Below are 27,683 nucleotides of genomic sequence, written 5' to 3' on the forward strand. Positions count from 1 at the left end.
TAATTCAGAGACTCTGTCCATCACCACCTCTTGTTGTAAATAATTTTGTCCACCCTAAGCGTGGAAGGGTATACTCAGATGTGAGTCCCTTGCTCATTGCACCATCAGGATTCAAGCAAGCCGGGCCGAAGACGGCTGTAATGCCAGAAACCGGTCCCCGGAAGCTTGTTTCCTTCCCAGTGTAAGAATTGGCTTTTGTAGTCTGGTCTGCCCTGTTCCCATGAAGCACTGGGCCAGGGACAGACTAATTTGCATACAGCCAGGTTCTGAAACTGGGATGGTGCAATGAGCTAAAAAACGGTGTTGGATCTAGCCCTGATCTCTTGACTGGGTGAGAGTACTCTGCTTAATTCAGAGACTCTGTCCATCACCACCTCTTGTTGTAAATAGACTCTAGCAATAGCATTAACTAATTTCAGTTCTCTAAAGTAAACTCCAGCATAAATAATCAGCCCAAGCTAGCGCAAAGTTACAAACAAGTGAGATAAGTGCCGAGCAGCACATGTCATACAATCACAGAAGATTTTGAAACGGAATTGATCTGCAGTGTAACTAAGCGCACCAGTAATCGTGTTATTTTTTTTAATAAAAAAAAAAAAATAATTACGTTTCAAAAACCTTTATTAGGAAAAAATTTAGCATGGTACATCAATGCAATTCAATCGGGCAATGAAATGCCAGGTAGGTTACAAAGTGTGAGCATCTTCCCATGCCAAATGTATTCATGAAACTAAACAGTAAACGCATTCCCTCCCCCTATCTGTACATCACATAAGCAAGAAAGAGAAAAAAAACAAAAAACGTCCTAGACAAGCAGTACAATCATGTAAAGGTGCAACTAGTACATTCAGACCATGATTAGATGTTCGCATATGCACAGTTCACTTATAGATTTAATAAGGCACAACGTGACCCCAGCTAGCCGTAGCCCGTGAGTTTGCAACAGTATACAGACATAGCAGTTCGTAGCATAGAAACATTATCCCCTGCAATTGTGCCAACATGAGGTTGCGGGTGTGTACATTACCAGTGGTATGATCATGGGTGTGAAGCGAGCGGCGTTCCTGTGTCCCCAGTGGTCGGTTCCACCCCGCCGATGTCAGTGTCCTCCTGCTGTTGTTAAAGAAAGGAAGTGAGGGGGCCCCATATGTCTTTGGGCCTGGACTTCAAGGGCAACAATTCAGCGTAATCGTGTAAGCGTTCTTGCCAAGTGGACATGGATCCAAGCCAGCACTTAAATTTTGGGGCTCTGCCCCTAACCCCATCTACATGCCACCAAGCGCTTGGCCAGTAAGAGTCCTAGTGCCAGGAATTCTTTATGTGGAGTATCCACGTCTTGCGTCAGTCTCAGCAGTGCCTTTAAAGGACATGGGGTCACCGTGACGTTCAGCATAGTGGAGAACCCCTCAAAGACCTGCATCCAATAAGTAGCAACCATAGGGCAGGTCCAGGCCAGGTGCAGGAAATCTGCCCCAGCTGAACCGCATCGGAGGCAGCAGTCCGAGTCGGGTAGGTGGAATCTGTGTAACCTAGCCGGAGTGTGATATGTCCGGTGTAAGAATCTGTAGTGAATGAGCCTCAATCTATTATTGCTAGTGATCGCTTTTGTTTGCGTGCAGCTGAGTTCCCACTGTTCATCTGTTAATGACTCCATCAAGTCCTCGTCCCAGTCCCGTCTGGCCCTCAATGAGGTGAGTCGTGGCTCCTCTTGTACGTGTTTGTAAAGCTGTGAAATGACATGGCGTGGTGTGTCAGAGTGTACAATAGCGTGCAGGGGTCAAACGTGTCAGGCTCTGTGGGAAAAGAGGGAGTGAGAGCACGCAAATTTTGACGTACTCTGGTAAATAGAAAGGCCCCAATAACTGAGGCTGGTTCTCCATGAAAAAACTGTTCCTTAGTCCAGAAGGTACCGCCTACCTAAAGGTCGCCCCACTTGGAGTAGCCCAGTTCCTTGAGTATTTTGCGACCTATTGCCTCGCATGTGACCTGAAGCCTGGGGTCATTGTCCAGTGGCAGCTTGGGCGAGTATAAAAATGAGCAGTCGAGGGTACGTGCAATTCTACCCCACGCAGCCAGAGTGCAATCCACAGTGGTTGGGTCTCGTTCTCTGGGTTTCACTGGTAAATGAATGTAGCCAGTCAGGGAAGCGGGGGCCATATGGCCATCCTCAACGGCTAGGTGAGCCATGAATGGTGGAGGATGGTACCAATATATAGCAAAGTGCGCCTGAGCGCAGTCATAATACTTTTCAAAGTTGGGGACCTCGAAGCCTCCTAGGTGGAAGGGGAGCATGAGCGTATCTAGACTGAGGCGCGCTTGTCTCCCGCCCCATATGAGCCTCGTGAGCTGGGATCTCAGGGAGCTAAAAAAAAATCTGCCTGGATTATACGGAATGTTGATAAAAGGTATAAGAGCTTGGGCAAGATTATCATTTTAGCTAGAGCTATTCTACCAGCCATTGATAGCGGGAGGTGGATCCATTTGGTGATACTATCAGTTATTTTATCGAGGGCGGTGCCATAGTGTGCGCGCATCATGACATCCTTTCGCCTGGAGATGTGAATACCTAGGTATTTCAAGTCATCTTGTTGCCATTCAAGAGGGTACTCGAGTTGGTGTGGGAGGATAATGTCTGTCAGTGGGAAGATAGCAGATTTGGCCCAGTTGATTTGTACGCCCGCCAGTCCTCCAAATTTGGTAATCTCCCGGAGCACTGGGTTTAGATTATCCTGGGGGTTTTCAATGTAAAGCGTAATGTCGTCCACATAGAGCGATACAAGCAGTTGTCGGGATGGGTAGATGAGAGCACGGTGGTTGTGAAGTTGGCGGAGTTTGGCAGTAGGGGCTCAATCGCGAGTGCAAAAAGAATGGGGGATAAGGGACAGCCTTGGCGAGTGCCTCTTTGGACAGTGAAGGGGGCAGTTCTGGCACCATTGAGCAGGACAGTAGCCGTTGGTTGATGGTACAGTAGCTTAATCCAGTCTAGAAAGCTAAAGGGCATTCCCATGTGTCGGAGAGTTCCCAGCAGATAGTCCCATTCAAGGGAATCGAAGGCCTTAGTGGCATCCAAAAAAAACGCCACAGCCTTACATTTTGGGTTAATATCTTGCAGTACTGCCTGAAGAGTACGGAGGTTGTGTGAAGTCGCCCTGTTCGGGACAAAACCCGCCTGATCTGGTAAGACTAGTCGCTCCATGATAAGATTGAGGCGGGTGGCTAGTACTTTAGCTAGAATCTTGGTGTCGCAATTTAATAGGGACAGGGGCCGGTAGGAGTCACAGTGCACGGGGGGTTTACCTGGTTTGAGTAGGGAGGTAATAAGCGCTTCACGCATGGTGCGGGGGAGGCAACCTTCCTCAAGCGCCGCATAGTATACCTTTTTCAAGACTGGGGCCAAAATAGGAGAAAACATTTTGTAAAAGTCAATAGGGAGGCCATCGGACCCGGGGGCTTTGCCAGAACGCATGCACATTATGGCGTCCGTTATGTCATGCAGCTCCAGTTCTGAATGCAGAAATTTCTGTTGAATGTTGCCTAGCCAGGCTAGGGCTATGTCTTCAAAGTATACCGGGAGATCCAGGGGTTCCCTACTATGAGAGGAGTATAACTCCCGATAGTGTTCCTGAAATGTGTGGAGTATGTCTGGTAGATTTCTTTGTACGTTACCGTCAGGGTCATGTACTTCCGTGACGTAATTGTGGAATCGCGAGGGTTTGATCGAATTCGCTAGAGCCCTACCTGGTCTGTCCCCCTCCCCATAAATACGAGCCATGTGTGGACAACCGAGGAATTTACATTCCCTATCTGCCACTTGAGTGTATTCGTGAGTTTGTCTCGAATGCGGGCCTGTGTTGTGTTGTCATTGGGATTCTGAGCAGCAGAGCGTTCAAGGTCTTTCAAGTCTTTTTCTAAGTTATTTAAATCTGTGCGAAGGGATCTGAGGATCCCGCATCCTTTAGCTAAGCACCAACCTCGGACCGTGACCTTAAAGGCCTCCCAGACTGTGGTGACACTATCGACCGAGGACATCTTGCGTTCAAAAACATCTTTAATGTCTTGCTCCATGTCCGCCTTAAAAGCGGTATCTTGTAGGTGTGCCGGGTTGAGCCGCCAGCTCAAGAAGGGTGAACATGCCACGGGGACCTGAATTTCCAGGAGGACTGGAGAGTGGTCCGAGAATGTGCGGGCCAGGTGTTTCACATGTCGCAGCCAGGGAGCCAGTCCCGTCGATATGAAAATGTAATCGAGCCGCGCCCAGGTGGAATGCACGGAGGAGTAGTGAGTGCCTACTCTAAGGGTGGGGTGGGCGTGTCGCCAAGCATCAATCAGGGCATTGTCATCCGTTATGCTGCACAGCATCCTTTTTGAGGAGTTGAAGTGGGTGGGTAACGACCTAGACCTGTCCATCAGGGAGCGCAGCGCCGTGTTGGAGTCCCCGCCCCAGGTGATGTGTGTGATGCCCAGTGTTTGGATTTTGCCCCAAAGTACGAGTAGGTCAGTAGGATTGTCTGTGTTCGGCCCGTAGTAGTTGGCAAATAGGACATCGTGGGTTTGTAGCCGTCCCCACATCAAACAGAATCTACCTTCTGCATCTTTATCGACCCCGCTGAGCGTAAATGCCACCCCTCTTTTAATGAGCATAGTGACCCCTCTGGAGTAGCTGGAGTAGGAGGAAAAAGTGCGGCTGATGGCCCATCCGGACGCAAACTGCAGGGTCCCCCCAGGAGTCAGGTGCGTCTCTTGAAGGAGTGCAATGTGGATCCCATGTCTGTGAAGGTAACCTAATATCTGTCAACGTTTTCTGGGGTCGTTCAAGCCACGTACGTTCCAGGAGACTATTTTAAGAGGCGGTGGTGTTCCAGCTTCACCCGCAGTACCCCTGGTTGTGCGAGTAGTGCGGCATTAATGGTGAATATACGATGCGTGTAACAGTAAGTAGTGGGTGGTCCAGAGAAGCGGTACTAGAACTTGCCTTTGGGTCGGACATCGCTTTGCTATGATGTACAGTATGTCTTACAAGAATCCCTCCCCCCTCCCACTCCGGCTTCCCCAACTTGCCGGGCATGACTATCCCTCCCAACAAACGTAAACTCATCTTGAAACAGTGAGTTTGCAGAACAGCTAGAAATACAGAAATCAGGGGTTCGCCCTGTGTCAGTGATAGAGTCACTAGGGGCAAGTGACCTGCCCATCCATCTCCTTACTTTCACCCACTGGTACTCTGGCTAGAAGCAGGGTACACAGGTGTGGGACGGAGACGAAAGTCTGAGCATTATAATGAGTGCATAGATAAAATGTTTACATAGTTTATACATCACCACACCGTTCTGAGTCTTTCATCACGGTGCGCGGGGTGAGGTCTTCCTCCGGGATCAGTGTATCATCGTGCGTTAGTCTTGCTGCGACCTGGTGGCCTCTTGTTTGTGACTTTTCAGGTAGTCCTCAGCCTGTTGCGGAGATGTGAAGAAGTGTTGCCTTCCGCGGTGAGTGATTTTAAGTTTTGCTGGGTATAACATAGCATAAGGGATGGAGAGAGACTGCAGCTTTTTCTTGACTCCTATGAATTTACGACGCGCCTCCTGCACCGTGGTTGTAAAATCCGGGTAAAACGACAGGGTAGTGTTCTCGTATGGGACATGTTGCTTCTCACGTGCCAGTCGCAAAACGGCGTCCCGGTCCCGGTAGTTCAGGAAACGAGCAATGATAGGCCTGGGCGTGGCACCGGGAGGGGGACGGGCTGCCAGAAAGCGGTGCGCTCTTTCTATGGTGAGGTGTGTAGAGAAAGAGTCTCTGCCAAATAGTTCCACCAGTAGGCGCTCAATGAAGTCTTCCATGCGGCCAGTGTAGGTTGACTCTGCAAGGCCCAAAATGCGAACGTTGTTCCTTCGGGACCTGGCTTCAAGGTCCTCGTTCTTGTCGGCAATGATTTTAAGCAGTCTGTCCATCTGAGAGATCTGGCGGTTATTGGAGGAGGCAGTGTCTTCCAGTTCAGATATTCTGCTCTCCGCTTCTTTCAAGCGGGTATCATGTTGATCCATTTTAGCCACTACAGTGTCCATTCTGGAGTTTAGTGCGTCTATCTTGGAGTCAATGGAGGTCAGGCTTTGTTTCATTCCTATCAGCAGTGCCTTCCAGTCGTCGTCTGGTGGGGCAGTCGCCCCATTGGCAGCCTGATCACCAGGCTGGGACTCTGAAGTTTTCCTAGTTTCATAGGGCAATTTAGATTGTCTGGGGTCGTTACGCCCCATCTCACCGGTCTCGGTGTGAGAGCTGTTGTACAAGTCGCAGGAGGCCCAAGAGTACGTGCGGTCAAAGCTGTTTTGTGGGAGGCTCATATAATGTCCAGCAGAGGCAGTGGGGAAGGGGAGGGTCCCCTCGGGTGGTGCACGGGGCACAGTTGGGAAGAACAGGCGCCTGAAGTGATTGGGGTTAACTTGTGGCATGAGTGAAGCAGTGGCGCATGGAGCTCAGGAGTTTCACGTAAGGATCCAAAGCAGGTGCGATGGAGCGCTGGGATGTGGGCGTTATGCAGGTTTATCCCGTGATGGACTGGGCAGTGCCGGTGAGGCGATGTACGCAGGAAGCCGCACCTGGCCGTGATGATATCTTAGCTAGGGAGGGGATGATTAGCACCAGCCAGCAAGGTAAAATGGCTTCCCGTAGGACTGCACCCTTGGCTCCGTGCGGCGCTCAACCAGTACTCCCCCGAAGCACCCAGCGCCGCCTCCGGGGGGGGGGTGCAATCCCAGGACCGGGTCGCCGCAGCCGGGGCCGCACCCTCCAATGCCGCTGCAGTGGTAGTTGTGCAGTGGGTGCCCACTGCTGGGCAAGCTGGTCTAGCGATCTTCGATGACGCAGGCACGGCCACCCGTAAAGGCGTGGGATCACCGGAATCTGAGTGGCACTGCCTGCAATATTCGTGAAAATAAGGGGGGGAAGGAGGGGTCCGATGTCTGACCAGTTCGCCGCCTTTACCCCCTTTCTCCCTGCTGTTTATAACCTGGCGCCCCTCCTTCCAATGTAATAGAGGCCGTCTTTCCGTAGGTCTCGGGTGCGTGGGGGAGCGGTGGTTAAAATACGTGACTCGTCTTAGCTTGCGGGAGGGAAGGCCCAAACCGTGCTCTGGATTAACGCCGCAGGCCGCGAAAGGCTGATCCCGGCGGGACACGCCAAGGCGCGCTCCCGCACGGACCGTAGGGCAGCGGGAGCGGGACCAGAGCTGGCCAGCGTCTCACCTCGATGTTGAGCAGTCTGATCGTCGGTGATTGGTAGCAGGATGACAGCTCCAATGTGCCCGCAAGTTCAGGCCGTTAGCTCCTCGCGGTCTGATGGGCCCAAAAGCCGCAGCCTCCAATAGCAGCCGCGGCTGGGTCCAAAGCTCCGAAGGGGACAGTCTCAGCCCGCTGTATCGATCCGGCCGTCCCGGTGCGCCACTCGGATTAGGAACAGCGGCATGTGTGGTATCGCCGGAATCCTCCTCACCTCCCGAATCAAGAGGTGATGTTTTCGGGCATATTGGTGTACTTGAGGATGGTGTGTCAGATAGGAATTGGCTCAGAAGGGCTGGAGCCTCACAGTAGCGCGGCCATATTGGTCAAGCGCCACCTAGCGCCCCCCCAGTAATCGTGTTATTTGTCCAAGAATTATACACAATACTTATATTTCTATATATTACTAGCTACTCACCAAGCCTCACGACCTCAACACCTAGAAAGTCTAACAGGTCCTGCTCCTGGTCCAGGATGTCTGACCACCGATGGGCCAGCTGGTTGTGGCTTCGCCCACCGGCGGAGACGCTCCTGGGTAAGGTACTCGGAGCCTGGCCTGCCGCCTGCTGCCAAGTTCAAGGGGACGTGGCGCTGGATGAAGAAAAGCAGGGCGGCCACCTCCGCCTCTCCGAAAAGTTGTCGGGCCTGCACCCCTGCAGGGCGCATTCTGCCGCAAGGCAGCCAGCTCTTGAGTGCAGACGCCTTGCCCTTGGAGCCGGTATTGCTGCCCTTGGCCATGGTTCTGGGGTGGAGAAAGAAAAGAAGGAAAAGATAAAGTTAGGGGGAAGAAGTAGGAGTTTGAATAAAGAAGTCAAATAAAACAGCAGAAAAGTAACAAAAACACAGTGAAAGTAGAAATAAATCACAAAATATAAACTTAGGGACAGAGATGATAAAAAAAAGTGAGAAAAACCGTGAAAGTAAGTAAAGGTTGCAAAGATTAAGGCTGGATAGAAAACTAGGCCCAGAACCATAGCATAGAGTGAAAAACAAGATGGCCGCGCACGTCGCGACAACGTGGGTAAGTTCGCATGATATTTCTCGCTAACACGCACTTGTCGTCGCGAACAAGTAGATAGCGTTCCCGAACATGACATGCACAACGCGAACACGTTGTACGCGACCAGGAACAGGAAATAAGGCAATGCGAGCAAGCGGGACAATTGAAAAAACAAGATGGCCGCACCCACAGCCGACCGCATGGGTAAGTTTGCGAGCTATGATCCCCCGAGCGTGCAGACAGCACCCCAAACACACACATCGCGCTCCCGAACAAGAAAAACGCATCGTGAATGGGTCCGACAAGCAACTACGCACGCTTGCGAAGCTCACGTAGTGCGAGAACGTCTTCTGTAGCTTCGCATAGCGCGACTACGCGTACTACGCCCAGGCCTATTCAAGACACCCCCCAGTGTCGACTTGAATATCGATGCTGAGGGCACCAAGCCCTCATTTAGTCTAAAAAAAGCTTGCAGCTCCTCTTCCACGAACAAGTCGTAGTCTGGTTCTTTCATGTGCCATCCACTGTAACGCCAGATGGACGTAGAGGCTGGGGATGAGCACCCCTTTCCATCAATAAGGGAGTATGGTCAGAAGTGCCCATGTAAGGAATGGACTGAAGGAAGAGTAGGTCCTCAGCTGGTAACCATATCAGGTCATTCCACGACTCTGTGTTATGAGCCACGGACTGATGCTTGTAGGACCGCTATGTGGAGTGCTCGGAACGCCAAGCTTCGCACAAACCCATTGAGCTGGCCCAGTTTGAGAAGCGTATCAAGCGAGTACACCGGCTTGAGTGTGGGGGGGTTGGGGTATCAAGCTCGAGGTCGGCAATGGCATTAACATCTCCTCCAACAGCAGTAGTCCCAGGGGGGCGAATTAAGATCAAGGACTGGAGTGCCTGGAGAGTGTGCTGCAGCAGTGGAGGAGGAGCATAGCAGGAAACAAGATTATAATGCCCAGCGTCTATACGTCGCTCAATCCCCACATTTCTCCCATGTGGGTTCCCGTGGACTTTAGTGACTGTCAATGGAAGGGATTTGTGTAACATCAGAGCCACCCCCGGATGTTCTTCACAGAACCGGAGCGAGAGACTCTATCATAACCAAATCGTCCCAGAAAGGAACTCTGTGATCCAAGTAAATGGGTATCCTGCAAGAAAACAACTGCCGGTTTATACCTCTTAATGTAACGCAATACCACGGACCTCTTTATCCGGTCTAGATGACCATTGGTGTTCCAAGAGAGTACTGCCAAGTTGAGAGCAGGCATTGTCGGGAGAACAGGTAACTCAATGGGTTTGCCTTGGGAGCAAAGTGCTCAGGCAAGGCGTCCCCCGCACAGTCGGAGGGTTGCATTAAAGTACAATGGAGAGCTTGGTGTTTAAAAAACTGAAAGGAAAGGACATGGTTAGAACAAAGAACCTACCCCATACTTCCTCACATGAAGCATCTGTCGTCCCTGAACAAAACGTAGTGGTAGCGAATCAGAGCAGGGGAAGAAAGAAAATCAGCAGTTACATCGGTGCCCATTGAACAGAAGAACGTGCCTAACAGCTTGCAAATAAAGATTGTGAGCAAGAGAATTTGGGCAGAGGTAGTCTGCACAGTATCAAAGAAGGTTGCTAGGCATCATGGTGTAGTGCCTGAGTCTGAGCGGAAGACTTCTAGTAGTCCCATCTGCCGACAAGGCCAATGCCAGGCCCCACAGCAACCGTGGATCGATCAGCAGGCGACGGGACATCAGTTGTTCCCTGCCCATTAGTTAAATTCATAGGCTGTGGTCTGGTGAGTGAGGACAGTCATGGCGATGAAGCTGGGATATCATCAAAGGATCGAAAATCAGTGGAACGTCCATCAGGGCCTCATCCGGTGCTACTGACACCGGGGTCCCTCTCCTCCTAGGCCGGCCCCGGTGAAGTGGCCATCTCCAGGTCTGAAATTTTGGGAATTCTAGAACGAGAACACCTTCCCTTGGGTTTTCGCTGAGGGAGAGGCAAAGAGTGCTCCCTGACTCCCCGTTGCACTGCTCATTGTGTGTGGCTCACTGCAGTGGCCGCTGTTTTGTAGCCCATTCCCAAGCCTGTTCAGGGGTATTGAAGAAATAAGTTTAAGACTGGAAGATGACCTTCAGCCAGGCCAGGAAAAGGAGCATGTAGGCATGCAGCTTCAGTTTCACCTCCTCGAAGGATTGACGATGCTGCTGCACTACCCTGGTGCAGTCAGGAAAATCAGGACCCTAGAGTTCTGGTTGGGCCCTTGCTTCGCGCAAGATAGTGTCTCGGACCCGGAAGTTAGGTAAGCATAATATCAATGGTTGAGGAAACCCGGTGCGGGCTTGGGGGCACGAGATCGGTGTGTCCTTTCAATGACGGATATGTCAGCGAGTTTGCCTGCCATGATCCAGGGCCAGAACCAGGTCTCCAGACATTCTGCGATCAAGTTCCTCTACTTACAGACATTTTCCAGACAGAAAAATGTGATTTAGTGTGTGAGTCTTTGAAGTTTGTTCTTGGAGTCTGCATCCTTTTAAAGTGCTACAACTCTGTACTGCCCTTCCTCCAGAAAAGCAGCCTGTCACAGCAGAAGAGATTTTTAATTTGATAGCCCCACAACTTAGGCCATGGGAGCAACTTGAGGTTCACGCCTGGATGTCAACCACAATGATATATGCATCAAAGAATTATCAAAGGGCCTGTTGCAGGGATTGTCCTCAGTAAGAGAACTATGCTTGGGACCATAGAACACCAGTGGGTAGGAGATTGACTCACCATCCCACATCAGTATCTATAAGCCTGAGGTCGACTAGCCATAGTGCCTCACCTGCCCTCCTAACCTTCTCAGAGAGACAAGTGATTTGGCACCCCAGAACATAACCCTCTCAACCCTCTCGGGGATCGCAGTAACAGGACACACCCTTTCACTCTCTCACTCATACTTGTCCACAATTAGATAAAAAAGAGACACAAAGGAAGTTTACAATATTTATTTAAACGATCCTGCTCTAAGACGCAATAATTGCACCACAATTAAAATGCAAATACATGTCAAAATGTAATTAGCATGGTTAATAAACCAAATATAATAAAAAGATGTAATCTTATCTGAGAGATCTGCCTAATCCCTCCTGTACTACTGAAGCTAAGTGGTTATAATTTCTCTAGGTTTACTGGCAGACCCGTACCTTAGCATACATAGATGGATGTTCTACATCTCAGCTGATGCAGCACTCTAGTCTCAGGGCCTTCACTCTGTGTTCCTGTTTTCAGAACCCCTGTCCTCCATTATATGACAGGATTTGTGTATTCATAACAGCAGCTGCATTCTTTTATTATGTCCAGGTCCTGGTGTCTGACCAGAGAGAATAACAATAAGTAATGTTGTTTGATCTTGCTTAGGTTGTTCAGACTAAATCCCAGGAAAAGAATAAAATACAAAAACATGTGCTAGTTATGTGTGAAAATACAATGTGGAACAAAGACAAGTATGATATATAGTAACGTGCAAAATAAAAGCGGCCTACAATGTGCATAATTAAGCTAACATGGGGAAAACTGCAATGGGCAATACAAGAAACACACAACAGGCCCCAGGCCTACTCTTTATGGTTCTCTTATCAGCCCAAATACTGCCTAAGATTTGCCCAGTCCCCTTCCTATTGACCTCTCTCCGAATCAAAGTGCATCCTTTGTAGTGTACTGAAAAGCCTGGCTCGTTCTTCCTCCAGTATGTGTCCCACACAGCTGCCAGGAATGCAGAAATCCACAAATCTGTCTTTGGGTTTTCCTCTACCTCTCCATGCACCTCCAGTCAGCCCCGGGTCTCCCTGAAGGGAACCCAGAGTCCTCCATATTTTATGACTCTTACAGGCACACATACACACAGCACACTTGTGCAACCACACGTGCTGAACAGTGCTACGTACTAACTTGATGTAGACCAAGGCTGAGTTAAGTAAACAGCAACCAGCAAACTCGTTCTGTTTGTTTACTCCTGGTGAAGGGGCACGCACTCCATTATATTTCTGGTCCAAAAGTAATTGGGTTCCTTCAGGGTAGTTCAGGACCTAAAGTAAGTTAACTTTTGGATGAGAACTGCTTATTTCAAGATGGTGAAGCTTCCATCCAATATTCCCATGGTAAGTGAAAGGGAATTTCTAACTAGAATAGACTTGCTGGATTCCTACCTCCATGTTCCTATCTTAAAAGAGCATAAGAGATTTTTGCATTTGGAATTAGGAGGCCTTCATTTACAGTTTACTGTTCTCCATTTCTGCCTAAGATGTGCGCAAGGGTATTTACTAGGTTATTTACTAGGTTGCTCGCCCTGAGACACTGGCTAGTGGCTCTTTTTCATCAGGAGAATATCTTCCTGCACACAAATGTTTCTTGCATTGATTTCTGATAAATCGGGATAAATCAAGGTTAACGCTGTTGCCGGATACATTCTTCATCGGAGCAAAATTCTGAACAGACCAGGGTTGGTCACTCTTTCAGTGGAAAGAATAATAAAGGTCCAGTCTTTCATAAGGAATCTTCTTTTTCCAAACTTAATACAGGTGCAGGGCGAATTGGCATCTATGATATTTCTAGTTCCCTTGGCAGGATTTCACCTGCAGACTGTGATGAGATTCATTCTAACTTGCTGGAGTTCACTGTCTCTGATCTTTAAATCAGAGGCTTTCTCTGTCACAGGAGATACCTCAGTATCTTCATTGGTGGATAGACTTGTCAAACCTACTGAAGGGTGCCTCTCTATCTCTCCCAGCTCCTCTTGTCTTCACAAAATATGCCAGCTTAACGAGATGAAGAGAGCATGACTGGGTCTCCGCCAGGCTCAGGAATTATGGTCATTGACCCAGAGTCAGAATTCTTTGAATTGGAGGGAGCTGGAGGCGGTTTGACAGGTCTTGAAGGCCTTATCTCTCCAGATTGCATAAAAGATTGTGCTAGTGAGCACAGACAATATCACCACGACAGCCTACTTAATCAAGCAGGGGTAACTATATTTGCATCCCTAGTGAAGGTTTCAGACCGGATTTTTTAGTGGGCATAGAGGAGGATCGCTTTCATCTCTGCTATCTAGAGGATAACATTCCTGATGAGCTTTCATCTGGGCTTGTTTTAATTTTTTCCTAGAGTGTCTAGAGACAGGAGTCTCCTGTAACAGACCTATTTGCTTCCAGTAAAAAAGTGTTGTTCCAGGAGGAGGGACCATCAGACATGGGCGGTGGATGCCCTCTCATGCAGGTGGCCTCTTGGTCTCCTGCATGTCTTTCCTTCTTTTCCCCTTCTTCCCAAATTTCTTCTTAGGGTCAGGAGGGAGAGGGCTTCTGTGATAGTGACAGCACTAACATGGCCCTACTGGAGTTGGTAATGGAGATTCCCAACAATCCCTTTCCTTCCCTTTTTCTAATATTATGGCAGGACCATGTGGGGAGGCTCAGACTAGCGGCTTGGAGGTTGAGAGGTTAGGAATGAAGAGAAATATGTTTTCACAGCATATCTTCCACCTTGCAGACCCCCTAGGAGATTGTCTACCTTGAAGGCTTAGTCCAGGCACTGGGGAATATTTAGTAAGTGGTGTGGTTTACGTCATCTGAATCCCTCTATAGCTGGTCAGGTGATGTATTTTCTACAGGATGGGGCTAATTTGGGTTTAAGAAATTCACCCATAAGATTCAAAGGGCTTCTATAGGGGCATTCAGAGTTTTATGGGGCAACCTTTTGTAGGAGGAGGAGCTGACATCCAGGCTCTTTAGGGGCTTATCTAGTATCCATCCATCCCTGCCAAATCAATATCCACTTGGAATCTATTTTTAGCTTTGGAGACATTCAAAAGCCCTCCTTTTGTACCTCTGTAGGTATATATCAAGACCTTGACATTTAATACCTTCTTTTTGGTTGCTATCACCTTCGCAAGAAGGATAGGGCAGTTAGGAGCTTTGTCATACAAACACCCTTTTGGTTGTATCTTTGAGGACAGGGTTATTTTACGGCTTCTCACTTTCAGTATCCTTGAAGTTAATTTCTCTTTCCACAAGTAGCTAGAGGTGATCCTACCTGAATATTTCTGCTTCTCAGTTAGAGGAAGAAGGAAAGCTCTATGACTTAGATGTTAGGAGAACTCTCTTCATTTAGCGTGAGAGGGGGTTTCCTTTAGGATAGCCAAATCCTGGTTTGTTAACTTTAGGCCGGCAAACAGGGAACATAGCCTAACAGTTGCTTATTTGTGTCAATGGATCATATCCCTAATTGTGCTGGCATATAAGGCTGTGGATCAGTCCGTGCCAGGTGGTGTCCAGAGGAGATCTACTTGGGGAATGTCACACTCTATGGTCAAGCTGCAGGGGGGGCTCACTTTCAGAAATATGTAGATTGGCCACCTGGACAACTTGAAAGAGTTGGCCTATATGAACCAATTGAGGCATTTTATCACTGTGTATTTATATGTTTCTGTATTAAACTTCTGTTTGTTTTTTGGGAGCATGCAATGCTGAGCTGTCCTTTTTTTTTTTGTAGATCTCAAAGCCCGTAAGTAAGGAAAGTGGTAACTAGATTACTCTGAGCCTTACCCCTCACTTTCAGTACTTACAACCCTCCCTCTCTGTATTCTATGCCAACTAAACAGAATGATATGTGGTGCTTTTTAACAAACATGAATGATGGGGGAAGGTACAATGTATTTAACACATTACTTCACAATGATTGGCTGTCTGGTGAGGCAGGACTGCCTCAAACCCATAAGTAGTTAAAGTGAGAGGTAGGACTCAGTGTAATTTAGTACCGGTAAGTAGTTGGGGTGTTTGTGATCTTTCCTGTAGAGTAAAATTATTATAATCAGCATTTATGTGCAGTGGATTTCCAGTGTAAATTCTTAGCTATACTGTGAACTTTAGCTGTCAGTTTTGTAGGAGAAGGTGAGCAAATAAGTACAAATAACATTTGAGTTGGGAATGACTAAGTACATGCATCAGCCTTAAAGTTTACTGCGACCAATATTTTGATTTTTTGCTTTTGTTTTTTTATGTTGCTTTTTAACAGACACAACAGTCTAATTCCATATGAATTTCGGCAACATTATAACAGGAAATTTACCATGTTGCACTTGGTAAAGGAGGATTTGGGAAGTATATGCATTGTTTGAAAAATATTTTGCCTTGAGAAAATTGTACAACTGTATTAAGAATGTAACAACACCAATAAAACCGATGAACAGTGTGCTATTATCTAAAAAGTCATCTGAAAACTTAACAGTAACATTCATCAAACATGTGGATTTGTTTGCTCTTTTCTGTGCAAAATCATTAAGCTTGAGCTTGAAGACGACTCATTTGAACTTGTTTGTTTGTAGAGGGTAAAGCTCTGTTGAAGCCCCAGAGACGCATTCTGCTGATACCTCCATCAGGAGCCATGGTCAGTCTCACATGAGTGACGACATCACGACTTTCTAGAGTTGTTTCATCAAAGAAATGCCTCTTATGAGGACTAAGCTGCAAGGAAAAATATATGTTTAGTATTATTAGCATAATTAAATGTAGCATCTATATTATGCAAATTGAAACTATAGTTTAATCAAACTGTCAGGTACTCGGATATGCGTCTGCACTGTACAGATGAGGCTTAATTTATCGCCAAGAAATCTGACCAGCCCTACAATAAAAGCAGAGGCTCAGCAATCTAAAGGGAAGCCAGGCCAAACGGCTCATGACCCCTATGGATCCAATGAGCTGAAGAAAGCGGCAGTTTCTACATAGGGGCATTGACACCCTGACTGCAGCCATAGCCGATACATTACTTGCCTGCACATATACAAATTGTATGTATGCCACTGCCCAGAGCTGCCAGTTTTTTGCAGTCAGTTGTAGGCATTGCTTTATTGCTGATTAGCAGCTAGGGTTGTTTGACTGAACTGCGCATGTCGGGTTCGCCAGTATTTTGCTTATGGCTAACCCGACTTGCGCAATTTATAGTTTCCCCTTAGACATAGCTGTGAGCTAGCTGGATAAGCAACACAGCCCCATCGGTCTCAGATGGAGCGCGGTGGTCACCTGTCCCAGCCAATTCTTGCACTGCTCCTATGCTGTTTACTATTATAAACAGCAGGAGAGCAGTGATTTTATTGACTGAGATGTGATGTTTTCATTTCTCTTTGCTCACCCAGCATGCATTGCTCAGGTTTTCACAAGGAGTGAATAGAGTCGGCCCGCTGGTGTAGAAGATCTATTTCAGTCATGAGGTAAGCTGATTTTTGGTATGTTTATTTTTTTATAATACGTCAAGTCTGTTTATTTTATGCACTCCCTTTCCGTCACACACTTAACTCCTGTTATAGCGCTCTAATTGGTGAGGGTAATTGTTGGCAAAGGGTGTAGATAAGGGCTCACCCAGATTCGCTGTTCCCAAGCTCCCCAGCACCGGTGAGAAGAATCAATACATACCTTGTAGTCAGCATGGAAAAGTCATATCGAAAGGTAAGGGCCTTTCACACATAATTTTTGATATAGCTCTCCCCATCCCCCTTTAAGAAATCAGTTAAAAATCAAACAAAATATCTAAAATAGATTAGTTATGGTGCAAAGTAAGGGCCAAGAAATCTAGAGACTGAATGAATTAATGCACTGAATTTGCAATAATTTTATTACAATGCCACTGTGGAATGAGTTCAGCCAAGTCTTATTATGGTGGGTTTTCCCCTCTTTTTTTCACTTATTCTTATGTCTCGCATGTGGGTATTTAGAGGATTTATCATGTATAGAAATAAATGCTATATAGGGATTATGTGATATTTGAATTAAAATGAAGAAAAAAGTGTTTATTGTTTGTAAATATAATAATTACTTATGTATGTTGTTGTTGTCCTGAAATAGTCCGATAGGACAAAACGCGTTAGTTATGTGTTTTAACTCACTTTGAAGATGAAGATTTAAGAATAAAGGATCATAAAATAAATATGTCCAATTGGTGTTTTGTATAAAGAAAACATGGAATCTGTGTTATGCCATCTAAAGTGTTTTTGCTGCACTCCACTGAAAAGAAAATCATTTGCATGATATGTTGATGGGTGCTGAACCAATACAGTTGATTGATGAGTTAAGGGTTGTCTGAACCTAGGAAGTTTAGGGGAGTTGAACTTCCAGTTCCGTGCACCAAAAATGTGTTCTAACTATACCCACAGTTAGATAAGTGCAGTCCTTGTTGCCTCAATCCCTGTGGAGTTAAACATATTTTACCGTAACGATATGTTGGTATTCCAGATCCTACTGTTGACTAATGGGCAAATCGATATTTTTAAAATTGATATTTTGATATGCAACCGTCTATTGGGTGGAATCTCATCAGGCAACTTTCGAACCACGTAGTATAACGCAGCTTGTCTTTATTTCACCCATTTATTGTATCCCACTTTCACTGCACATGATACAGAGTTCATTGAAGCAGTGCACCTCTGGTACACTTTGGAAACTTAAATCCAGCATGAAATGTGTGCCTTTTTGGATTGCAGAGTGCTCTTTTAGAAAATGATAGAAACAGTACCCTCTGCACGTCCTGTGATAGCGCCTTACTCCGCAGTGACATCTATTAAACAGCTTATGATACTGTAGTGCTCCTGCCTTCTTGAGAATGCCTTCTAGTAATTGCATGAGGTATGTAGTCTTGAACAATATAATACAATCAACATTTCAAAATGTATTATTTCTATTATGTATTACACACAAGCATATAAGCTAAAAGCATCCTATAAACTCCTACAGTCTCACATTATAAAGAATCACTTGTAGTAGTTGCGGTTAGAACATTTAAATGTGATACTTAGCATTCCATTAGCTAATTTTCTCATGAAAAGCTTTTAAATTCAAAGCACTAGTCCCAATCAGTAGGTAAAAAAATGTCAGCTGGATGACTATTAATTTACATTTATGCAGATACAGCAAAGGTCGAAAAAAACACTACCTGTATTATGTAACAGTCACCCTGTTTCTGTTGTCACCAGAGTACACCCTCAAACAGGTGCGCAAAGCACAAACAGGGACAGTGCGCCTTATTACAATCAGTGTGCTACCACCAGGGCAGATGCTAACTTGTGGCTACCTCCAGGACAGTGCATTAGTGAAAGACTGAGTAGCATGAAACTCTGCCATAGGTTTACAGAAAATGGGTGCCCCCTCCTGTTGCGCACCCAAGGCCCTCTCTGTAATGTGGCCCCAGTTTGTTGGTCAGTATAACTCTATTAACACTTTTATGTCAGTTTTTGGCAGTTGTGGTAAAATCAGTTTACAAATGGAGAAAGTGTAAGTCGTGTACAATAGAAAATAGCAAACATTGTCAAAGCCAGTATCTCTGTCTATACACCCGAAGAAATAATGGGACAACACACACATAGTGATGCACAGTTGTGCTCTGCAACTCTCTAGGGGTATATGCAGGATTCCTTTTCACTCCTGAAAGCTCAAGCAGGTGACTCTCTAGGATTGCTGCAGCATAGGCCATCCTCTTCTGTTCGGTAGAGCAGTGTTGTATAGTCAATTAGGGGGAAGGAGCCTTTAAAAGAACTGACCTCGATAGTTGCCCACTTCTAATTACACTGGTGGATATTACACAAATCACATTATTATTTTTCAGATCAATAACTGCTCAGAATAGCAATAACATAACAACTCTTTTGAGACTTCCTAAACTATTTTTTGAAGACTCACTTGTTCCCTGCATTCCTGTCTTCACCATTATGAAGTTCCCTGAACACAAAATTCCATGTCCCTGAATAAGGAGACAGTCCAGTAGCACCTTTCGGATGAACCATTGGCTTGTGGTATGACAAGCTACTTTAGTTGAAACATAATATCCATGCTCTCTGGCCTTTCAAATGCACCGACCGCTTTCGTAAAAAGGCTGGGGTAATAAAGTACATACACATGATACTGATAATCCCTGCCAATGCATAATCCCTGCCAAGTGTCATCATCCAATTATTAAGTGCCAGGATCTTTCATTTAATCCCTTGTCTCTGTCCTGGGAATCCTCTTTCTTCGGTGTTCGCAGACAAGCTAACTACCGTTTTTACTTTCCCTTTGCCAAATAGTGTAATTTTGGATTGATGCCTTCTTTGGTGTGAATGTTTGTGCGTTTGCAGGACCGCTTCTGCGCTCCTAATTGACAGTTACAGTATTCCCTGGATTGGCAGAGTGTGGTGTTACTCTCCGACCTCTAGATGGCACTGTTGTAGCACAATTTTTCTATGTTTTGCGACACGTGATTATGGAATTCCTTTCAGGTGCCAGAATCTTGTGCCACTTGCCTGTGCCTCTGCCTGCCCCTGGAGAGTGACGCCCTCGCTTTAAGAGGGCCTGTACAGGCAGTGAAGCATGCGCGTCTCCCTGAATGCCCTGTGCAAAGTCCAGGGTACGTGTGCTTGATATTTATAAACCCCACAAGGTCTGTCCTGTTCTGTAGTGTCCTGCAAGACACGTTCTAGTGTCGCGCAGGAAGCTCTCGTCCCAGCCACTCCCTCGGGGGCTGGACACACTGCACCCCCACACCCATCCATCACGGGTGCCACGAGTGACGTGGCCCCGTCAATAAAAGGGCCAGAGTGCACGTGCCTGTGGCCAGTTACTGCTGCACACTTCCTGGTGTCTGTGTCAATCTGTTAATTAATGTGGGCCGGAGGCCCAACACCACATTGGCGACGAGGCGGTTAGCTAACCCCGCATGCCCGCTGTTTGGCATTTCCTCACCCCCATGAGATGGTAATGAGCCGCCGCCGTGATGGTGGTGTATGTCGAGCTCAGCATTGCCTTGAAGGAAGGTGGCACAGAGACTGGCTGTCTCCCACTCACATTGCCAGGAGTGGACGAGCACCCCCACAGCGGCCGCCTGAACGCCAAGGAAAGCGTGAGTCTCCCCATCATGCTCGTGGTATGGCCACCGCCACACTCAGGCAATCGCCGCCGCAAGTAAAGAGCAAGAGCCGTGCGATCCTCACTGCACAGTGCCCAAGAGCGGGTCTGCCAACCCCGAGTAAAGCACTGTTCCGCCGACTGCGCTCCCTGTGTCCGCAGCTCAAAAGAAAAGGGAGGCGCCGCAGCGACACCGGTGTGCACACCCCCAGTCACTGCCTGCAGCCAGAAACAGCACCAGCGCAGGGCATGATGAGGCCCGACCTGCGAGTGTAACGTACACAGCCTGCAGCTGCCTCACAGCACGCTACGGCACAGTCTTTCACAACGGCTGGCACCGTAGGGAGGGTGGCGAGTGCCCCATTCCTCCTCCGTCTGCAAGCCCCAAGCGACCGCACTGGCGAGGAGCGGCGCCCACTGCACATGTGTGCAGGAGCAAGAAGACCACCAGCCGCTAGCCTGGCACACACCCAGCCAGTGAGGAAGAGAACTGATGCTGTTTTTCTCCCGGTGGGACACCTGCACTGATGTGAGCCAGGGCACAAAGAAGTATACTGCCGCGGGCCCCGTGCTCGAGGCACCTCCGTCGCTGCCAGCAAGCCGCCCAGCCCATATGCACCGCCCCCACTGTGCCCCCCTACCTTCCTCCAGCGATCAACATGGTCCGGAGGTAGGCACGCAACCGTGGGTTCAGTTTACCAGCAAGCGTCTAGGCCCAGTGCCGGATGCCACCTCCGAACAGCCCCAAGCTCCAGCAACAGATGGAGAGAAGCGTGGCAAACCCAGCGGGCTTCAGGAATTACCCACAAGCAAACTCCAGCCAGCAGCTCCAGCCCGTGTAGCCTGCCTTTGAGAGAGGGAGCTGCTTCAATACACGGCACAAGCGCCGGCTGCACCATCTAGTGTCTACAGCTCTGCACCGCCCTCGCTCAAGGAAACCGACACTGCAAAACACAAGCCCCGTCATCACAAGAGAAAGGCCAGCTGTTAACTGCATCCCCTCAAGAGAACTGTCCCAGTCGACAGCACAAGAAAAGACTGGTGCACAACACGCACCACCCGTGGCCGCTCAACGCCACCACCGACAGCACAGACATCGCGTCAGGTGCTCCTCCCAGTGTACAGGCACACCAAGTCCCAGAAGAGAGCCTCCAAGAAGAAGACAAAAACACGCAAAGTCAGAATCGCGCAGAAGGCTGCGCCATTGAACCTGGCACCATGGGCAGGCGCCCGAGTGACATCTCCACAAGGAAGCACTGCTGAATGCAGGTAGGAGAGCACCCAAGTCTCCCCGCATCAGCAAAGCCCGCAGAAGGCCGAAGACCACACACTGGTCCTCCCTCACACTGCCTCAAGACAGAGTTGGCCGCGACCCAAGGCAGGCAAGAGAGGAGGCGCACACCCCACGTGGCAAGCCGCCACAGCTACATGCGCTCCAACAACCAGCGACACGCGACCGGACGTCACATTGCCCTGCAAGCAAGGAGTGCGCCGGAGCGAAGGCAGATGCCGGTGCCATGGCAGTGCCTCCTCAAGGTCCAAGCGCAATGCCCTCAAAGAAAGAAGAGAGTGACAGCCCTGTCACCCTGAAAACCGGATGAACACAGACCAACAAAGGGAGCAGACCGAGGACTCACAGCAAGCCAAGAGCACACCCTGACACACCAGACAGCCACCAAGGCGGACCGACGTCCCAGGGTACAGCCTCATGGATGAACCGAACATAAGCCGCAGCAAGCGCAAACCGCGTCTCATCCCAACGCTTCCCCAGGCGACCGTCCAACCTTGATCATCGGCAGTCTAAGTCAATCGGCATCCCTGCTCCTGTCCGCAGATGCCACAGTGGCCCCAAAACAATCCATACACTCTATGGGTCAGGCCGCCAGCAAGGATCAACCTCAAGAAGGCGGAGACACCTGGCTGCTGATTCCCCCTGACATCCAAACTTTCCCAGGAAGTCACCACCACCTGTCATTCCGACTCACCACATGGCTGGCAACCCCCATCATGCCAGCCATCAGCACATGCGTCAAACACCACTCCTCGAGTATCGATGGACTGGAGTCTGACACCGTTGCCACACCAGCCAACTACAAGAAATCAGAAGCCACCTGTGAACCTGGCCTACACCGGAACCGCAGCAGCGAGTGCAAGTGTTGGCCAAGACTCATCTACCCGTGAGAGTTGTGCATGCAACTAAGTAACGGCTCCTCAGCAGTCCTGCAGCTGCCCCAGACGGCACACAAGCGGCCCCCAGCGCAGCCCTCCTACAGTCCCGCAGCAACCCCGACAACGGGCCTCCCCAGGCGGGAGAGCAAGAAGAGACATTGCCCCACCGACAGGTTACCGGTCACAGCCAAGCAGATCAACAGGGACAGTTGGTCAAGCAACACCTCTGTGAATTCTCACTTGGGACTCCATCCATGTTCACGACGCAGCCCACTAAAAGGAACTGTTTAGAACTCACCACAGACCATCACAGACGTCAGCAAAGTGGAAGCGATGCAAGACAGCAAGACATGTCATCGTCAGCGAACTGACGGTATGCAGCGGACGTCTCCGAGCCAGCGGTCGTGTCCTGAACCTCTCAGGTTAAACTACAGGTGCCGGCCGAGAAGGTTCTGCTGCAAGCAGTCACCAGCCCATGTCTGATGTTGTCCTGCCACCTGACTCGAGAGACTGATGGACCCTGTGGTATTTAGTTAACTGTTTGTTTTATCCCCACAGGTTGGACTAACACTTTGTTTGTTCCTCAATAAAGTTGGGGAGGAATGTAGTGTCCTGCAAGACACGTTCTAGTGTCCCGCAGGAAGCTGTCATCCCAGCCACTCCCTCGAGGGCTGGACACACTTCACCCCCACACCCATCCATCACGGGTGCCACGAGTGACGTGGCCACCGTCAATAAAAGGGCCCGAGTGCACATGCTCGTGACCAGTTACTGCTGCACTCTTCCTGGTTTCTTTGTCAATCTGTTAATTATTGTGGGCCCGAGGCCCAACACCACATGTTCCTTGCAGGTCTACCTGCATTGAGCGGACATGCTCCCAGGTGGTGCAGTTTACCCTGGATGTTCGTATTTTGCCACGGAGGGTAGTGTCCCTGGGGCTTGGACCCCTCAGTGATTGTGGCTCTGCCCAGTATTGATTGCTGCCCTCCACCTCCAGCACCTAAAACTGCAATTCACTGATACTGCTTGGAGGCTTTTTCTTTGTTCAGCTCTGGTCATTGTGCATTAGGTGGTAGTAGTGCCTGATAATATTAAACCTGTGTACCATTTGGTGAGGTACCCTATTCACCCTATTGCAGTGAGCATGTCAAAGCACGAGCGACCTGCAGTGGGATGAGGATCCCCTAGTCCAGTTACCTTGGGACGATTACTTTTTTGATGTAGTAGATGCATCAGTCTACAGGGCGGTGGAGGCACCCATTGAGCAACATCTGGTGCAGCAAATTGCACGGGAATGCACTTGGTGGTCCCAGACCTCAGCTGACGCAGCCCCAACTCACCAGGCTGTGGGCCAGTCCCTAGACGACCAACCTACCCATGGCAAACGACCGCCTGAGGATGGGGTAGATCGTGATACCTTTGCACATTTGCTTGACGCATTTTTGGCCCAAAACCTTCTGATGCTGCTCCCCTGCCAAAGGCGTCTCCAAACTCGGTTACGGACAATCAGCTCGGTATGATGTCCATGGTAACACAGATGAGGAACCTGGTCCCTCTAGGCCTGTGTGCCTTTTCGAAATACACTTGCCCACTGAGCCCCGGGCAATGGATGATGATTCTGATGTGCGCAGCCCAGAGCAGATCCTACATCCTAGATCGTCTGAATGGACATCATCCACAAAGGTACCAAACTATGTGGCTAGTAAAATTAGCACCCTGATGGGGAAGGAAGCACGTAGTCACCTCAGGACAGAATGGCCTTGTCCCATGCTGGATGGCAAGGTAGCTCAACCCCGGAATTGGACCCTAGTATCGCCACCTTTTTAGCAACATTTTTTGAAGAGATGGAGAAGGGAACTGACCGATCCTGGTGGGAGTGCCGGAATCAGCTTTTGGTTGCCTTTGGCCCCATGACCTTGATTCTGAATATGGCAGAAGATGCCAAAGCTTTGCGTTCCCTCATTTCCCTAGAGGTACTCTCTGGTTGGGCTCAGCGCCGTATTCCTGGGTAACGCCAACTACATGCTTTTCTACTAAGCAGAGGCGCTCTTGTCTCGTCAGAATAGATCCCAAGTTGGGGGCTTTTTGGTAACCCTTTTATTAAAGAGCTCGGAAAATTTGTGAATACTTTTACATCTTTAGACAAATCCTAGTCTTCTATTAAACATGTGTTCTCCTCCTGGGTTTTCCGGGTAGGAGCTGATCAACCAGCCCTTCCAGCATCCCAGAGGGCAAGGTTCCATGTGTAGGCAGTTCCAAGACCAAGCTCGCTATGGTAATTTCTACCCAACCTGTGGCAGGCAGTCAGGAGGCCAAGGTTTCAGACGTGCAGATGTTGTCTTAAATTCCGGTAAGTGTGTATACTATTTCCCTCTTAAGAGTTGGGGGTCGCCTGGCAAATGTTGCCCATGTTTGGGGCATACTCATGAATGATGCTTGGGTCTTGCAGACTGTACAGGGTTTCCACATAGCGTTCTGGGGGCTCCCATGTCAGAAGGCGTGTCTCAGGCCTATTCAGTTTTCAAGGCACGAAGCAGAGTTGGTGGACACAAAGGTTGCCTCACTCCTGGAGAAAGGAGTTATTTGTCTTACCTCCGCTCACCCAGAGGGTTTCATCAGCATTATGTTCTCAGTAGGCAAGGCAGACTGAAGTCAGCGACCAGTGTTGAATGTACATGAGTTCAATGAATGGATGGTTGACTGCCATTTCAAAATGGAGAGAATTCATTGAATGGTCCGACTTGACTTGAAAGATGCATACCTGGCCATGCTAATCTTGCCTCCCCAAAGGAGGTTCCTACAGTTGGCTGGTGTCAGTAAATATCCCACTTCACAACTCTACCTTTCGGTCTTTCTTCCTCTCCTTGGTGCTTCTCGAAGTTGCTCAAGCCAATTGTAGAGTCTATTTGAGCACGGGGAATTTCCCTTATTGTGTATGTCAACAAAATGCTTCTTTTGGCATACAACCCTCAGCAATTGGCACTGCAACTGCAGCAGGTGGTCTATCTTTTGGAGAGCCTTGGTGTGTGATAAATGTCAAAAAATCCCTTCTGGTACCTTCTCAGAAGGCCACATTCCTGGGTTTTGTCATAGATTCTACCGAAGCTATCCTCAGCCTTACGCCTCGGAAGATATCCAAGATTCGGCACGAGCTCTGCAGAACTTTGACCAGAGGGTGTCCTTACAGTAGATCGCTTGCCTGGTAGGGCTCTTGCCGTTTTGCATCCAGGCCATCTTTCCAGGACCATTGAATTATCGGGCATTGCAGAGATAGAAGGCAGTGCACCTACCGAGAGACCTCACTTATTCTCAGTCAATTGTCCTGTCTGACGAGGCGCAAGAGGAAATCCCACATGGAGGCATGGAACAGGAGAGCAATTTTTGGATTGGTCCCGGATCTTATTACAGAATCCGATGCCAGCAGGTCAGGCTGGGGCTCTCGGTGTAGAGAATTTTACACAGGGCGGTTGTGGTCTCCTCGGGACCAGGCTTTGAACATCAAATATTTGGAGCTTCTGGTGGAATCCTTTGTGATCTCGTTTTGAAAAGGGACAGGATTCAGTCTTGTGTCCTTCTCAAAATGGACAACATTTCAGCTGTTCTACGATTAGTTGACATACTAAATGAAACACTAAGGTTACTGAGTACTCAGCTTTCCCTAAGTCGCCTAAGCTATACGTGGTGCAGTGTTTTAAGGCCTATGAGGAAATGTCAGCAGACTGTAGGCCTTAAGGAGAGAGGCAACTCCGTATTGCTCTTCGTAAACCTCACAAGTGGTTTTATTCCCCTCTATTGCACATTGAGTGCCGTGGGTCATGTCGGAGGCTGGGATATACCTCAAGATATTTGAGGCACATTCCTCTAGAGGGGCTATTGCCTCCAAGGCTTGTAGTCTAGGCGCATGAATAGAGGACATTATGAATGTGGCTGATTGGTCCTCAGATTCTACCTTTAAGAAGTTCGTTTTTAAGCCCATTTTGGATGATTATCCCACTCGCGGATACCTAATCTGGGAAACCCTCCCTGTGACTAGTAAGTAATACGTTTCTGACCCTTGCTTTTATGCAGTGTGTTTCTAACTTCTTGATATTGATGGGTAAAAGCTTTTCTCTGTGCATGGATTTTCTAATGCACACTTGATTTCTTAGCAGTTGTTCCTTTAGAGTAAAATTCTAGTGGTAATATTACTTTTTACGTGCCATGCGTGAATACTGGAAAGCAAGATGCGTAGGAAAAAGAAAAAGAAATAGAAAATAGAAAAAGACCGATGGCATGACTCGAGCGAAGATAGATAGATGATTTCAAGGACAGAAACATGGGGATATATGAAGGATCCTGGCACCTGACTGGATGATGGCAATTGCTGGACTATGTTGTCTTTGTTCGTTTTTACCAAATTCCCTGTTGTTTCTGGCAAATGTGGTTTGCTTAACACTTTAAAATGGCTGTTGTGTAATAAAGTGGAGAAAGTGTAAGCATAATCCTCGCCTCTGAGTCCTTAATAGAATTGAAACTTTCCGTTATGTTAGCTAGGAAATTTTTCATTATAAGGTAAGAGTCTACAATGGACAAACAATAGTGTATTTCATATTACCATTTGTAGAAGTAAAGGTTCACAAGTCACCTAATCCACTGCAGTTATTAGTGGAGTCATGTTCCCAGCTGACTCCCGCTCATGCCGGCCAGGTAATCACTGATTCAGTTAGGGTACAATTCACTTCATTTCCAATAAGCATGTTTTATCAGTCTCTCAGTGCGCACCTATTCCATATGAATCTACTAATCTAGCATCCATTCACACCCATGCCTTTTTAGGTCTCGCCTAGCGCTGCGCTGCCATCGCTTTGCGAGGCATGCAGTATATACTGTAGCGTGGATGCTTCATGGAAGCTCCGCCCACTCTCTGCCCATTGGCTTGTGTCTGAAATGCTGCCTTCCGATTGGTTTGAGGCTTGTTAGTCCCTCCTCATCCATCATTTGTATCCTTCCAAGGCTATTGGCCTCTTTACGCCTAACACTATTTTCTTCCCTGTTTTCCCCTGCCCCCTCCCTCAGTCTGTGACTTCTCGTACCCCGCCACCCCCCCCACACCCCCAGCCGTGTCTTCTTGCCTGCCGGCGCTTCCGCTTTCAATGCAATAGGTCTTGCGTAAATGCGAGTCCTATTGCATTGCCAATGTTTGTTTTTTATTCTTCTAAGCACTATTTCTTTATATGTCACGACGTGCTTTGCTTACGTTTAGCGCGCTGTGCATGCTTTCACTTTCTAAGCAGCCAGACAATCAACAGCCTTATTCCTCTTCCGTTCCCTCATTCTGGTTCTTAAAGCCCCTTTCCCACGCCCTCTTCTAGT

The 27,683-nt window shown here is 48.3% G+C and overlaps 1 protein-coding gene across 3 annotated transcripts in view; it reads right to left on the reverse strand.

The window, feature by feature from the left end:
* Positions 1 to 11,237: 11,237 nt before the first annotated feature.
* ALLC (allantoicase) overlaps positions 11,238 to 27,683 on the reverse strand; it is a 798,009-nt gene continuing 781,563 nt past the window's right edge. For all 3 annotated transcript variants that reach the window (XM_078647862.1, XM_078647863.1, XM_078647864.1), the window contains exon 12: positions 11,238 to 15,758. In XM_078647862.1, the coding sequence (XP_078503988.1) occupies positions 15,573 to 15,758 (186 nt within the window). In that variant the 3' untranslated portion in view covers positions 11,238 to 15,572. The remainder of the gene's footprint in view (positions 15,759 to 27,683) is intronic.

This window comes from Lissotriton helveticus, chromosome 6 (genome assembly GCF_964261635.1).
Source record: "Lissotriton helveticus chromosome 6, aLisHel1.1, whole genome shotgun sequence".
Classification (NCBI taxonomy): domain Eukaryota; kingdom Metazoa; phylum Chordata; class Amphibia; order Caudata; family Salamandridae; genus Lissotriton; species Lissotriton helveticus.